At 44.4% G+C, this 14215-nt stretch overlaps 1 protein-coding gene across 2 annotated transcripts in view; it reads left to right on the top strand.

Moving 5' to 3' along the window:
- The first annotated feature begins 6140 nt into the window (after nucleotides 1–6140).
- The window catches only part of BEND7 (BEN domain containing 7), a 44758-nt gene continuing 36683 nt past the window's right edge, over nucleotides 6141–14215 (top strand). The window contains exons 1-2 of one of the 2 annotated variants that reach the window (XM_015872150.2): nucleotides 6141–6474; nucleotides 10204–10287. In XM_015872150.2, the coding sequence (XP_015727636.1) occupies nucleotides 6414–6474; nucleotides 10204–10287 (145 nt within the window). In that variant the 5' untranslated portion in view covers nucleotides 6141–6413. Of the gene's footprint in view, nucleotides 6475–9210; nucleotides 9297–10203; nucleotides 10288–14215 lie in introns of those variants that run through there. The other variant, XM_015872235.2, reaches the window with a different exon arrangement.

Here is a 14215-nt window from a genome sequence, read left to right as displayed (position 1 = left end):
GCTTCCTTAGCCTCTCCTCATAGGGCTGATTTTCCAAGCCCTTCACAAACCTCGTTGCCCTTTTCTGGACCTGCTCCAGCAACTCAATGTCCTTTTTGTACTGAGGTGCCCAAAACTGAACACAGTACTTGAGGTGAGGCCTCACCAGTGCCAAGTACAGGGGCAGGATGACTTCCCTAGTCCTGCTCACCACACCATTCCTGATACAAGCCAGGATGCCATTGGCCCTCTTGGCCCCCTGGGCACACTGCTAGCTCATATTCAGCCGACTGTCCATCAGCACACCGAGGTCCCTTTCCATCATGCAGCTTTCCAGCCACACCTCTCCAAGGCTGTAGGGTTGCCTGGGGTTGTTGTGATCAAAATGCAGCACCCAACACTTGGCCCTATTGAAACTCTGCCATTAACCTTGGCCCATCAATCCAGTCTATCCAGGTCCCTCTGTAGTGCTCTTCTTCCCTCTGGCAGATCAACACTCCACCAGGGAGACCTCGTTCTTTTGACTGCAGTTGAACACAGACACTGACTATTTGTGACTGCTAAAAGGATAATGGCCATGCAGTTTTTTACATGTATATTTCTGCAGATCATCCTTATTGATAGCGCTTTGGCAGTACAAGGCAAACCACATGGAGAACAGTCACTCACAGCAGAAGTCATCTATTTTTCTTCTATTTTTGTGTGTATAGAAGAGGAATCTTTAAGTGTATTATATTTCTAAGTTTGAGTCCTTTCGTTTCGATCCAAGCCAGGTAAGAAATCTCTCAGTGTTGTTACTAAATGATCAAACTTCAATGCTGTCAGTTTGATCCCCATAGGATTTGTCCATCTCTGACAAAACACCCAGTCCAGTATATTGGCTGCCTTAGTAGAGAGGTCAAGGACTGAAAGGTGACGGAGTCTTCAATATTTACACATCTCTGAAGGTAAATCCATGGGGAGCCACACTAATGAAAATGCCGCTGCGTACAACTTACTGATGAATAAAAGCATCGTCCTCAGATGTTGTCAATCTTTGGCCTGACACAGATATTAAACTCACATAATCGCTCTTGAAAATGTGCGTGTGTGAGTAGATTTTGAACCACGTCGTGCCTTGCAATAAAACTTGATTTTTTGGACTGTCTTTCAGCAGGCAGGTAGTCATAAACATGTCATCAGCTATTTCCCCCACCTGAAAAGTAAGTACTATTTGAAAACATTTAGGGAGATCGAACGCCTTAATAGGAGCTGCAGCAACTTTTCTTGAATTTATTTTAGCTTACATCAGTATTCTGAGCTACAAGGATTAGAATGTAGTAGAGAGACTCTCGTTGGGAGCGGGGATTGAAGGAGCCGAGGCGGCAGCCCTGCAAGTTGACAGAGATGCTAATATAGCTGCTGCGGAAGTGTGGAGAGCAGATCAGAGCAGCTGGGTGGGCTGATAGAGGGGATCAGGGCAGCCCAGAGGAGCAGTAAGAGGATCCAAATAAGTGGATTAGTAGCATACCAAAGCACACATTACTTTTAGTTTGCAAACTCCCATTGATTTTAGTGCGTGTGCATTTAGTAATGCGTGTGTGGCAGGAGAAATGGAGGAGGATCAAGACAAAATCAAGACACGGAGAGCATCTCCCCGTGGCAAGCTGGAAACAGTAAGAAGGCTGGGCTAGGAGGCACAGCACGATGTCCCCACAGAAGTCTCAGTCAGGACCTAGAGGAGGACAACTGTAGTCTGTGCTCCTTCAGCCTGCAGCCTCAAGGACCTGATTAACATTTCTAAAGGCTATTGTTCTTTCAGCTGATTCTGCATTTGTTTTCTCCATTCTTCCACAATTAGCTTCCATGAAAAGTTATTGAGACCTCTTTGTTATCCAACCAAATACATGGCTTGGATACCTTGGTCTTCTTACCCACTAATCCCAGAATTCTGACTTGAAAGCTGATCTGCTCTACAGAAGAGTTGGTAGAGAATCATAGAATTATAGAATTATAGATTGGCCTATGTTGGAACAGACCTTAAAGATCATCTAGTTCCAAACTCCTGCCACGGCTGTCAAACTTTGACTTTTAGACTATAATGAGCTTCTTTGCAACATTACACCACGGTCCATGTAAAATGATGGAAGGAAAAGCCTAGCTTTACAGTTGAAATTGATTTTGCAGCCTGATACAGAAGTACATAGAGGGCTTGTAACATGCACACAAAGAACACTTTGTACATAGGCTCAGTTATATTCCTTATTGTTGAACCAGTTCTGGAATGCTTTAGTCTGCCTGAGCTGGCAAACAAATAAAAACATTGCTCCGTCCTGTAGCTTTTTCTTTTAAATTTATGCGAGGAAGATTAATGAGAGAGTGAACAGACAAAAAATTGTTACAAAATAGTGTCCCAAAGGAAAGGAAAGTAAGAATAGAGGCATGCTAAGATGTCAAGTACTTGAAATGTTACAAGGAGAACTTACTGGGGATCAGGAAACAAGTTAAACTACACTTCTATGCTTCAGACTTCATCAGGGCATCCAAAAACCTACTTCTGTATTGACCCAGATATGGTGACATGAAAGCCCCCTAGAAGGGAAGGTTGGTAGTAAGACAGTGAGACGCCAAGATGAGTCAGTTTAGATTGGAAGGTGAGAAATGCATAGACATTTTACATGGCTACAGAAACATCACTGGAAACCTGCAAGGGAAAATTGCTACTAGGTTTCATAAAATCTTCAACAATATCCATTAAATGTAACTAAGTGGCATAGCTAACCTATTAACCTGTCACCTATGCAACTATGCAACACCTATGATCTCTAGTTTACCTCTTCACTCTCCTCTTCCTTTCCAAGGCCACTTTGAACTTCCTCAGATTCCAAAAGGAGTAGAAATCACGTCACAAATAGGACAGTCATCAGACTCTTCCCACTCCTCTCAACCTTATGTTGATTCCTTGATACGGGAAGTAAAACCTCTGATCAAGTTTTTAACAATTTTTTTCTGTATTTATATATATATATTTTTCAGCTGAAAAGCTGAAAGATCTCTTCAGAGAGCAGTACAGTTCTCCTCTGGTCTAGGATTCTTCAGTCAGTTTTGTCCTATGCAATCTCACTTTAAGAGTAATAGTCAAAGCGTTGTAACTGCACACACCTGTGCTGCAGATGAGGCTGGAATCAAAGGAATAGTTTAGGGCATCCTGATGTAAAGGATCGCTGTTGTTGTTAATACTGAAATATGACTGAATAATTATATTTGATTGGTTATTGATCTACACGTAAAATAAATTAGTAACTACGCAAAGCAGCTGATTGTCAGTACAACTAGTATCAGTCAGAATGAGGAGGGGCTATTTTGAAAGTAACAATAAAATAGTAACTAGGAAATTGCCAGGGATAATCAGGACGACTTGAAGTATGTTGCAAGACAAAGCCTTTATTTAGTTAGCTAATTTCACGGCATTTTGAAATACACATTACTCAATGGCTGATCTGATTGAGGAAACACTTTGTGACTATTCTTATGTATATGTAAAAGTGTGCTGAATTTCCCATATTTTCACCAGGAAAAACAAAGAAAATGAACTATGGTTTCTTAATATGTAATGATAATAATCCAATATCGAGACATTAAATGAAATAAAAGATGAACCCATCAGCTGACTGAACTGCTCTTTCTGGATCCAGTACGCTTTATCGTAAGTCACTTGGCTTCCACAGAGCTGGAACTACACAAAGCATCAAGGAATTAAGGCAACTTTCATCCCTGTGTTTCTCCAGCTACAATAATGGTAGAATCAACTAGATCAGGTTGCTCAGAGCCCCATCCAGTGTGATCTCGAATGTTCCCAGGGATGGAGCATCCACCATCTCTCTGGGCAACCTGTGCCAATACTTCACCATAAAAAGCTATATTGGAACGGTGGCCCATGGCAACTCAGTCTAGTTGTAGGTTACCAGCCCCAAAACACCCCCAAAAGAGGCTTGCAACTTACTGCAGATGGACACTACAGTAGCCTTTGAGTCCTTGAGGTATTTTATTTTATTACTTCATGGCTGAGCAACATTAGCAGTATAGGATGGAACAATTGTTTTGCAGTTATTGGATCCTCCTACACATTCTGTCGATAACTAGAAGGCTTTGACCTATAGTCACCTTGTCCTAGTTTCTAATTTGCTTTTATGCAAATGTGATTGCGGGATCACAGCCTTGGTATCCAATCTGGCTAAGACTTTCCTAAATGAAAACCACAAGATGGTAGCACATTCCAATGGCAAACACAGGAGAAGGCCCATCATGTGAGCTGAGCAGTAAACGAAGGCCTTATGTCCCATAAAACTCCTATTGTCCCAGTACAGATGAGAGTCAAATGCTTTAAGCCTGGTAAATAGAGTTAGCAGTTAGCAGACAGGAATCAGCAGACTGGGGGAGAAAAGAAAAAGAACAACAACTCTTTTTGTACACAAAATTCAGGCGCGGTGCTTCTTGATCTCTGATCTGACTTCACTGCGCCCGCCCAGAGATTAATTGGACCCACATCATTTAGGAAACAGCGTCTGACATCCAACTACCTTTGCTGCTTCAGCATTCACCCAAAAATATGCAATGCAGGATTTTAAATAGTACGTTAGCCCAGTTTCCTCTCACAAAGTCTTACAGAGAAGTTTAGGAAAATTCCAAAAGTAGCATATTGATTGCCTCTGGGATTTTCCACTTAGCAATTTAATAGAAAATTACACCCTTACCCAATCTGCAAGGTTTCCATAACCTCCCTCATGAATTTAATTTTCCAGAGTCTAATAAATTTTTACCATTAGGCATATTTTCTGATATTGCTTCACCATTAAGCCCATTTGCCTTTTTGGAACTGTGGATACTCTCTCCATGTGATGCTTGGACTGCACCTTCCACAGGTGAGTTCAGGTCTGTGTCTGTAAGCAGCACTACGATACAAATAATGTTATTAATTATCATTATTGTTAATATTAACTACTGTTAACATTCACATTCGTTTTCCTCTGAGCAATTTTCTAACCCTTAAGCGATGGGGTCAGTCAATACAACTGGAGCCAATAGAATTCTCCTGGGTACTCTCATTAGACCAAGAGATCGGCTTCTGCTCAAGTGTGACCATGTAGCTATCTATCACTTACTCCTCTCCTTGTCATGACACAGCCTGACTACATGTAAAACACAAGATGAAGACTGGGAGCTGTGTTTTGGTTAACGGTGTCTGGGTACTCTGTAGGCACGCTATGCTGTAAAAGCTAAAACTGCACCAGAAATGCACTTAGTGTAACGTAAGGGAAATAAGCGAGCCAGGAGTGTGGCTGGAAGCATCAGCTGGTGGATAAAGCATTAAGTTCAGCTGCGTCTGGATCATCCATATGGCTGTGGTGACCTGCTGGGTGGCACTCCTACAGAAGACTGGGACTCTTTACTATGGGATATCACGTTTAACTACTGAATGTGAAGCCTGGCTTAGAAGACAGCACTCTGCAAACAGGCACATGGTTGTGATGAGCTCGTGGGCTCCAGCCCAGCCTTGCTGCTGGGGTATTTGAACTAGATTTTGCACAGTTATGGAGCAACAACTTCAATACCACAGAGCTCACCACCACAGAGCTCAGCCCGGGCCCGGCTGGGATCGCCTCCTATCACCCCCAAAGTTCCCCTCCGGCCCTGAGCGAGCCTTGGGCCCTGGGCAGGCCCTCGGGGAGCCCCGAGGCTGCACAGGCCGCACCGAGGGCCGCCGCTCCGTCGCAGCCGGGGCCCCGAGCCCTGAGGGAGCGGCGTGGCTCGTAGGAAGCGGCGGCGGCAGAGGGAGCCAGCAGGCGGCTGAGTGCAGGGGTGTGCAGGGGCGGGCGGGAGGCGGGATGGGGGGGGGACACAAAATGGCGCTGCCCTCTCAGCCCCTCTCCCTCCGGTCACACTCCGGCCTCGGGGCCAGGCCGCCCGCGGGGCCAACAGCCTCCCCGGCCTGGCGTGAGGCGGCGGGCGGGCCGGCTGTGAGGAGGGCGGGCGGCGGCCTGCGGAAACAAGCCGGGGCCCGCTCGGTGGGGCTCGCCGCCTTTCCCCAGCAGGTGGCAGCGGGGTCCCGGTGCCGGCAGAGCCATTGCGGGCCGCGCACCCGGCGGGGGAGGCGGCGGCGCCGCTGGCCGGCATCGCCCCGGGCTCCCCCCCGCCGCCTCACCCCGCTTCCCCCTCAAAGTTTGGGGCGGCCTGGGAGGGCGGGCGGCGCCGCGGGGAGGCGGGGGGGACGGAACGAACTTGTCCCGTATCCTTTTATTTGCAGTTGAAGCCGAAAGCTCCCGGGGCCGCGTTTATTTTTGCTGATTAAAAAGACGGACCTTGGTCCTGCGGCTCCCCGCCGCGCGGCCGCCCTCCTCGCTCCCCTTTTTCCTCCCTCCTTTCTTCCTCCTCCCTCCCTCCCGCCCGCCCGCACCATGGAGTTTACGGAGAGGAAGAGAAGCAGGAAATCCCAAAGCTTTAAACTGATCAACGAAGGTAAAGTGGCGGCGGGGAGGGGGGGAGGCTTTGTGCCGTTGGTCTGTTTGTTTGTGCCTGAAGAGGACTTTTGCATAAACGGGGCCGGGTTTGGGATCGGGGTGTTATGAAATGTGCGTGCTCCTTTCCCTCCAGCTCGGCTGTGTCTCTCCCTCCTCGTATTTATTATTTAACTCTGGAATCAACTCTCCCAAGCGTTGCAGCTCTTCTTTATTTCATCGTGTTTTTTTTAACCTCCCTCCTCTCTCCCTTGTAAAATATATATATGTGTGTGTGTTCTGCGTTCCTCAAAATGAAGAAAATAACAAGAAGGAAAAAGCCACCCCCAAAAGGTGGACGTGTTTTGTTTCTTTCCAGGGTGATCTCCTACCGAATAAAGTTGGATCGCGTTTCATTGCAAATCCTCCTTTGGGAGGGGGGTGGGGGGGGGGGTTGGAGGGAAGGAAAGGTGAAATGGAGAATTAGGCGAAATAATGACACTTGGGCAGCACCGAAGCTCTTTAGTATTCAACTCCTGTGGGTTGTTGTGTGTGTGTTTTCCTCCTCTACGCACGTATTTCAAAGCGAAGCCCCACCGAGGTGTCTTTATTAAAATCCACGCTGCTAATTAATCGTCCGTGGGTGAGGAGGAATTGCTGGCATGTAACTTGTTCGCTTGGTGCCTGTTTGCTTTTTGAAAGGGGGGGGGAAATAAATAAAAGAAGACTGTTTTAAAAGGGATCCTTGGGGAAAATGTTTGGGATTCATGTCGGGAAATGAAACGCAGCTCTTTGATTCAGTCCTCTGTGAGCTTGCTTTCAAAGCTACAGCTGCTGGAAGTCATTTTAACAGGTGGACTCGCAGCCCCAGGCTTGGTGTTGGCCGGGTATGTCGAGCTGCTCCAGCTGATTGTCTCTTTTGTCCTCATTGATTTGGTGGGAGAATTCTTATTTTTCCTCTCTCTATGTATCTTTTTGCCCCCCCCTTCCCCTCTCGTGTCTTGAAGTCTTGAGCTGAAATATTTGCCAGCAATGCTGTGTGTGTCGTGCATGCCAAGTTCAGGGCAGGTGACTGCTTTGGGATAATACAGCGCTTAGGGGTGAGTGTGTGTGTGTGTGGGGGGGTGACTTTTGGTACTCGCTGAATGGGGGAGGTGAGGTCTTTAAATGAGTGTGGCAGAATCAGATGAGAAGCAGAGAAACGTGAAGGTGGAAACGAGCTCGCTTGAAATAACTGCTTTAACTCTAGTAGGGTTTGGAGCATTGCACATGCTGCTGCTCAAAATAGAAGGACAATGACTGGTCAGACTTGTCTGAAATTCATTGGAGGTTTTGTAAACATCAGCAGAGCCACCGGAGGGGGTTCATTTCTATCAGGAATAGGTTTGCTTTGTGAGCTTTCTTAGCATCAGATGTTCCGAGGCAGTTTGTGCAGGGCTGGAAAGTGAAACGTGCAGCCGAACAAAACTGAAATTGAAGCCTCGGTTTTTATTTCTCTCCTCAAAGTGCTGCAAAAAGAAGGTGTGCTCTATGGCAAATGTATTAATATTGTGCAGATTCTCAGTCCTAACAGGATTAAACATTCCTCAGTGCGTAAGGTGATCTGTTTAACTTGGTTTGAATTGGATAAATTCATTTATGGTGGTTAATTATTAGCGGTTCTTACTTTACCTGGGGTCTGCTTTTGGGTGTAGGGATTCAAATAGAAAGGCATGCTGAAAGAAAAACGCATCCTGGAGGACTGCGTTCACACTTGGAGGGTGGGGGGCATAAGCATCACGTTTTGTATGTGAGTCTGTTCTCACGTAGCCTCTTTCTATCACAGTTGATTATGAAGCTAATTATGGATAAATAGTTGTCTCTTGTAATTGGCCTTTGCCTCTTGCTGGAGTCGCTCAGTAATGTCACAGTTTAGTGTTTACTGTTGTGAAATTGATATGGATTTCACAGCGCCTGGACTGTGACACGAGGCATGAGAAGGAAACCAAAGAGAAAATGGGATGCTGGATCAGTCTGTAATGCAATCTGTTAATAACCCTGCCATCTAAGGTGCTCAGTCTGTCCCCAGAAGCTTCAGAGCACCCTATCAGTGTGGTGAGCAGATTGAGAGGGAGTGCACCTCTGGGGTGCAGAGCAGTGACTTCCAGGCTGCAGCTGTAGGGCAGAAACGGATGGTGCCCAGCTGGATGCACAGAGAGAAGTGGAGGAGAAACCACGTGTAAACTGTATGTCTGAGGTATGCAGATCTGTAAGTCATCTAATTCCGAGTTCCTATGTGCACTCTCTAGCAGAACTTGCAAAGAAGGAAATGTAAAGAAAAGCTAATGGGCTCTGAGTGCAGTCTGCATAAATTCTATACTTACAGCATTTACTTCCTCAATACTGCAGCTTGTATTTCACCTTTACCCCATACACGTCAGGCAGCCCATATACTTTTCTCCCACTTCATGGTTCAGAAAACCCCAACGCTACTTACTTGATTAACACCTCACTGCTGACTTCAGTATGTTCTTTTCACCCCCCCCCACCCCCAAAACTTGCTGACATTTCTTTCCTTTGTGGTGCTGCGTTATGCTTGATTCTGGTTTACTTACTGGGTTGTTCCTCCTCTTGAGCCATCATGACAGTCACACTGTACAAATAAACAGCGTGTAACAAAAAGAATGTTTGACTTGTTGGAGACCTTTAGAATTCTGAAGCTGATTGTTAGGTCAGAAAGGCAGGTGTGTTCCTCTTCAGAGGAGGAGCTGCTGCTGCTGCCCTTCCTTTCTCTCGTGCCTTTTAATTGAGTCCTTCAAAATGCTCTTCCAGGAGTTAATCCCTACCTGGCTTTCTGTGAGGCAGGTAAACGTAAGAACTGGTTTTCAGGGGACTAACAGAGTGTTGGGAGGGCTTCAGCTCTCCAGGAGCTTGGTGATGAGGCAGCTATTTCAAGACGCTGCATATATTGTTCAGCCTTGAGTGACTTGCCTAAGGACAAAGTGCGTGCCGGTAGCAGTGTCAGAAATAGAATCCAAGAGTTGCCCTTAGATGGTGGGTTTTTTTCCATGTAATTACAATTCTTTCTGTACACATGTGTAAACAAAGCTGTTTTTACTGCACACGTGCTGGTGATTAAAATAGAGACCCTCACAGCAAAATATTATTTCATTTGAAATACAGTTAATTTCGTGTCTATCCTGTAACACAGATTAGAATATAAGATGCTAATATATATCGTTATGCCTGTCGTAGGCGTTAGTTTCTATAAGTAAATATCCTTAAGCCTCCTTTCCTCAGAACTCAGAGGCTGTTAACATCGAGGTATGGCTGTAAGATGTGCCTGTGATGCATCTTGCTGATTTTCTCATTGAGATGAAGTTTGGAAGTTCGCTTGGCTTCTAGGAAGGTGGAGTTTTCGCCGTGGATCTGCTTTCTGTCTGTAAAGCAAGAAGCCAGATAATTGGCATCTGGTGGGATAATTTGCTGTGAAAATGAACACAGTAATTTAGGACAGGCGCAGCTATTCCCTGAAATCTGTGAAATATTTTATCTGAGCTCTCCAGTGCGAACAAAGTTATTTTGATTTTATTATTATTTTTTTTTCTAGGAGGTGCTGATACAGAGCACATTTTCTGTGGTTAATTTGATGTACGCAAGATAAACTGTAGATATATTGATAAATTATGCAGTAAAACTGTAGCAATGTGTTCAGTGTTCATTTTTTCCAGATCACTTGAGTTCTAATTTTTTTTATCGTTTTTCATTCCAGATTACCATCATGAGATATATAAGATCTCTGACTACGGCAATGATGTTAATGGGGAGACCAAAGAAACAGAACCCATTTCTTTAGGTATGTGCTTGTGTTGATTAATTTCAGAGCAACGTAGTGTAGCCATTTGCAATTAGGGAGGAAAAAAATCTCTGTGCAAGCACTGGAAGCGCCTGCCATTGTTTAATATGACGTTCTTTTCAAGACCCTTTTATTCTACGAATTGCCAATATATCCTTTATTAACGCTGCTAAAAGTTGTAATTTCAGACGTAAATGTTTATTAGTGTCTACACACAGTGCTAATTATCACTCAGTCAGAGAGCCAGATGCTGACTCTGCAGTTTTGCAGCTCTGTGCTCACCCCATTTACATTGCATATTTGCTGGCATGCTTCACTGGCAATAGTTTGTGTAATTGGGGTATTACATCTTTGACATCTGGATAACAGAAATTCAATTTCCAGGAAGCTGCTATTTGTTTGGTTTTGCTTCTGCCTTGGGTGGGATGGAGGATTAATGTGCTGTCTTAATGTAATGTCCTTTCACCTCTGTAGCCTGCCTGCTAATCCTGCCATGGGAAAATTAAATTAAATCAACAGTTAAAAAATGTGTAAAGAAAACAGAGAAGTAATATATAGTCTGCAGCATGATATATAGTATAGCGTGATAGGACTAGTTAGCTGTGAACCTTTATCTTTCCTGCCTGTGTGCTTGTTATCCTCCATAACTCTTCTGCTGTAGAACGTGTCTTCCTGCTTCCAGCCCCCCTCCATCCCATCAGGACCTTTTCTGGGTGCTGAACCTCTTTGTGACAGGACAGTGAGCAAAATTCAGAGGAATTGGGGCAAAGTTTTGAACTACAATAATGACTCTTAGCATGCAAAGCAAACTCTTGGTCGCCATGCTCAGGCTTTGGAGAAAGCAGCTGCTTTCACAGCAAGAAATTTGGGGTTGTCTGACTCTCCTTAGCTGTGTTGGGAACCTAAATATATTTATAGGGTGATTTAAGGTTTATGCCATCTGTGTATGTTGCCCCCTAGAGTCAATGAGAAGCACTGGGCTTGAGCATGTGAAGCTGAAGTCGAGCTGTGGGTAGAATGCCTATGTCTCCTTAATTCATTGCGCCATATGCTCTTCTCGGGGTCAGCAGCAAATAGAGAAAAGAGGGACATCCTGGACAGTGTGGAATCTTGTGATGGTTCGGATATTTACTCAAGGATGAAAGCAGTGTTAAATTCCCTTCTCAGCTTTTCACCATTTGGGTTTTGAGCAAATATTACTTCCCTAAGCCCATTTCCAAGGAGAAGTGTGAAGATGGCCACTGAACTTTATGTTTTGGTTTTTTGTTGTGTAAGCGCTTTTGATGTGGTCTGATTTACTTTAAATGCTTTTTCTTCAACCCTAAGTCATGAAGAAGAACTGCAGTTCTGGAGCTTACCTTCAGCTGCTGTGAAAAGCAGGTACTTATTCTAGAGATGTCCCGAGTTTTCACCTTCCATTGGTTTTTGACAACTTATAGCAGTGCAGGATTTGTGAACTAGACTTTTTTTTCCTGTGGAAGTTGGGTTCAGTAGGTTACTGAGAGCTCATGTAGCCTTCTCTGCTTTGTCCACAGCAGCTTACATTGGTGGCCACTTTTATCTAGTTTCTTAATGACAAAGGCAGTGATCTGAGATGCGGGCAAAGCAGTGGCAGGAACTGCACTCAGTGCTTCGGTTCTGAGCTTGCACCTTCCAGAGGAGATCTGAGGTGGCTGGACGTGGCATTTCAGTTTTTCTTTCAAATATTTTATGTTGCATGGGATAATTTTTCATTGTGCTTTAGGAATGAGAGGAAAAAGATGCTTTCTCCAGCTTGGTGTGCTGCCCAATAATCACTGAGGTTGGAAAGACCACTAAGGTCATCCAGTCCAACCACTGGCCCATGCCCACTAACCACAGCCCTCAGTGCCACGTCTGCCTTTTCCTTGAACACCTCTAGGCCAGTTGCAGTACCTTACCATTCATTCTGAGGATAAATACAAATGAGTCTGAAGTTATAATCCCCGCTTCACTTAATTTTGATGATTTATGCCAAAAACCAACCTGGAAGTGTATCCACACAATTGCTCTGCTGTTGCTTTAGAGTCAAGTTTGTTCTCTGATGTAGGTGTTTTAACTGATCCTTGGGGTGACTACAGCTGTTGAGGCCTCAATGCGATGCAGCCTTTAGTATGTAAATTGCTGTTAAAATATGTCACTGGAACTATTCACTGCAGAAAAGGGGAAATGTTAATGTCATTTTACAAATGAAGCAGTGAAGCTTTGTCTGGAATGTAATGTGCATGTTTTGGTTGCAAGCTCAGGAGATGTACCTGTGAGAAGAGGGGGAGTTTAAAGTAAATCACAGGATTACAGAGTTGTTGGGGTTGGAAGGGACCTCTAGAGATCACCAAGTCCAACCGCCCTGCAAAGCAGGCCCCCCTACAGCGGGCTGCACAGGTAGACATCCAGGTGGGTGTTGAATATCTCTGGAGAAGGAGAATCCACAGCCTCCCTGGGCAGCCTGTTCCGGTGCTCCGTCATCCTTATTGTGAAGAAGTTCCTTCACATATTGGTGTGGAACTTCCCATGCTTAAGTTTATGGTCATTTCCCCTTGTCCTGTCCCCACAGACTGCTGAATAGAGGTTGGCCTTTTGCTTTTGACTCCCACACAAATGAGTAAGTTGAAGAATTCTGTTTGTCTGGGAAGCTGTGTTGAACCTAGATGATATTTTATTCTTGCAGGCATAGGGAAAACACAGCTTTGTGTAAATGGGGCTGTGAATTCGAGGGAGCTTGTGTGGTGCTGGAAGAAACTTCTGTTAGCTGCAAGAGTGTAAAGCCCAGCTACTTTTAAATAGAGCCTGGTTAGCTTATGAAATTGAAGCTTGCAGGTGTGATGCAGAAGTTGAGGGAGATGTGGTGACCTGTCATCTTTTCTGATCCTTTGCTCTGATAAGACGGTAAATGAGAATTTGCAGCTTTCTAAGCAAAGGATGCACAGCCTCTGCAAAATTTAGGGTCAGTGTATTGCTACTGTGTTTTGTAGGCAAGGACTGCCATCTTTTATGATTTGAAGGAAGGGCTTATTTGTCTAAAATCAGGAGGGTGCTCAAACTGAAAAGGCAAGCGAGAGTGAAGCACTTAAATCTCCGTCGTATTCAAGGTTTAAGACAGACCTGTTTTCAGCTTTAACCAGTGATCAGCATTGATGTTCTGTCAAGGCTGCTAACTCAGACTTGGAGATACTGACCCATGAGGGGACAGTACTACCTGCTTTCTGGACAGCCCTGGTTAAAGCTGGCTTGTCTCTGATTATTTTTTGCATATACCACCTTGGACTGGGTTTTTTGTTGTTGGTTTGCTGTTTTTTTTTTTTTTTTTCCTTTTCAGTCATAATATTTTATTATCAACACAAAAAGAAGCGGAAGTATAATATACCTCCAGGCTGAATGTTTTTACAATGCTTTCAACTTGAAATTCAGGCTCTATCTTTGAAAGGTTAATGTAGAAAACTAATTATATTATCCTGGTAACCAAATGTGTGATGAGACATTTGTCTGTGTAATTAAGAGTGAAGAACTTTTATAGTTTCATAAAATTGAATGCTACACACAGTGTGCTTGGAGCATTTGTTTTGGAGAGATGTCCAAAGCGGAGATGTTTATGACTGATATAAAGTGAAACTGAAATGTGCTATAACGCAGGTGTCTGTGCATTTTACAGCATTTCACATTGTTGAAATGGAAGGCAGCAGATTAATAACTTGACTGTGTCACGATAAAATAAAGAATGTGTTCTCGGAGCAGGGGAATGATGCATAAGTTACTCACTAATTCCAAGAATTTATTCTGTCCCAGAAATAATATCCTTTGCGATTTATTCGTAGAGGAAGAAGTTGGCTTAACGCTGTGAAGTTCCTTGGTACTTTTAATAGAATTATACCCCAAGTATGATTGTTGCAATAATTGCTTCTATAATTAAGAC

Source organism: Coturnix japonica, chromosome 1, assembly GCF_001577835.2.
Source record: "Coturnix japonica isolate 7356 chromosome 1, Coturnix japonica 2.1, whole genome shotgun sequence".
In the NCBI taxonomy this organism is placed as follows: Eukaryota; Metazoa; Chordata; class Aves; order Galliformes; family Phasianidae; genus Coturnix; species Coturnix japonica.
The sequence above is the reverse complement of the archived record's forward strand: the minus strand, read 5'-3'. Positions and strand labels throughout refer to the sequence as shown.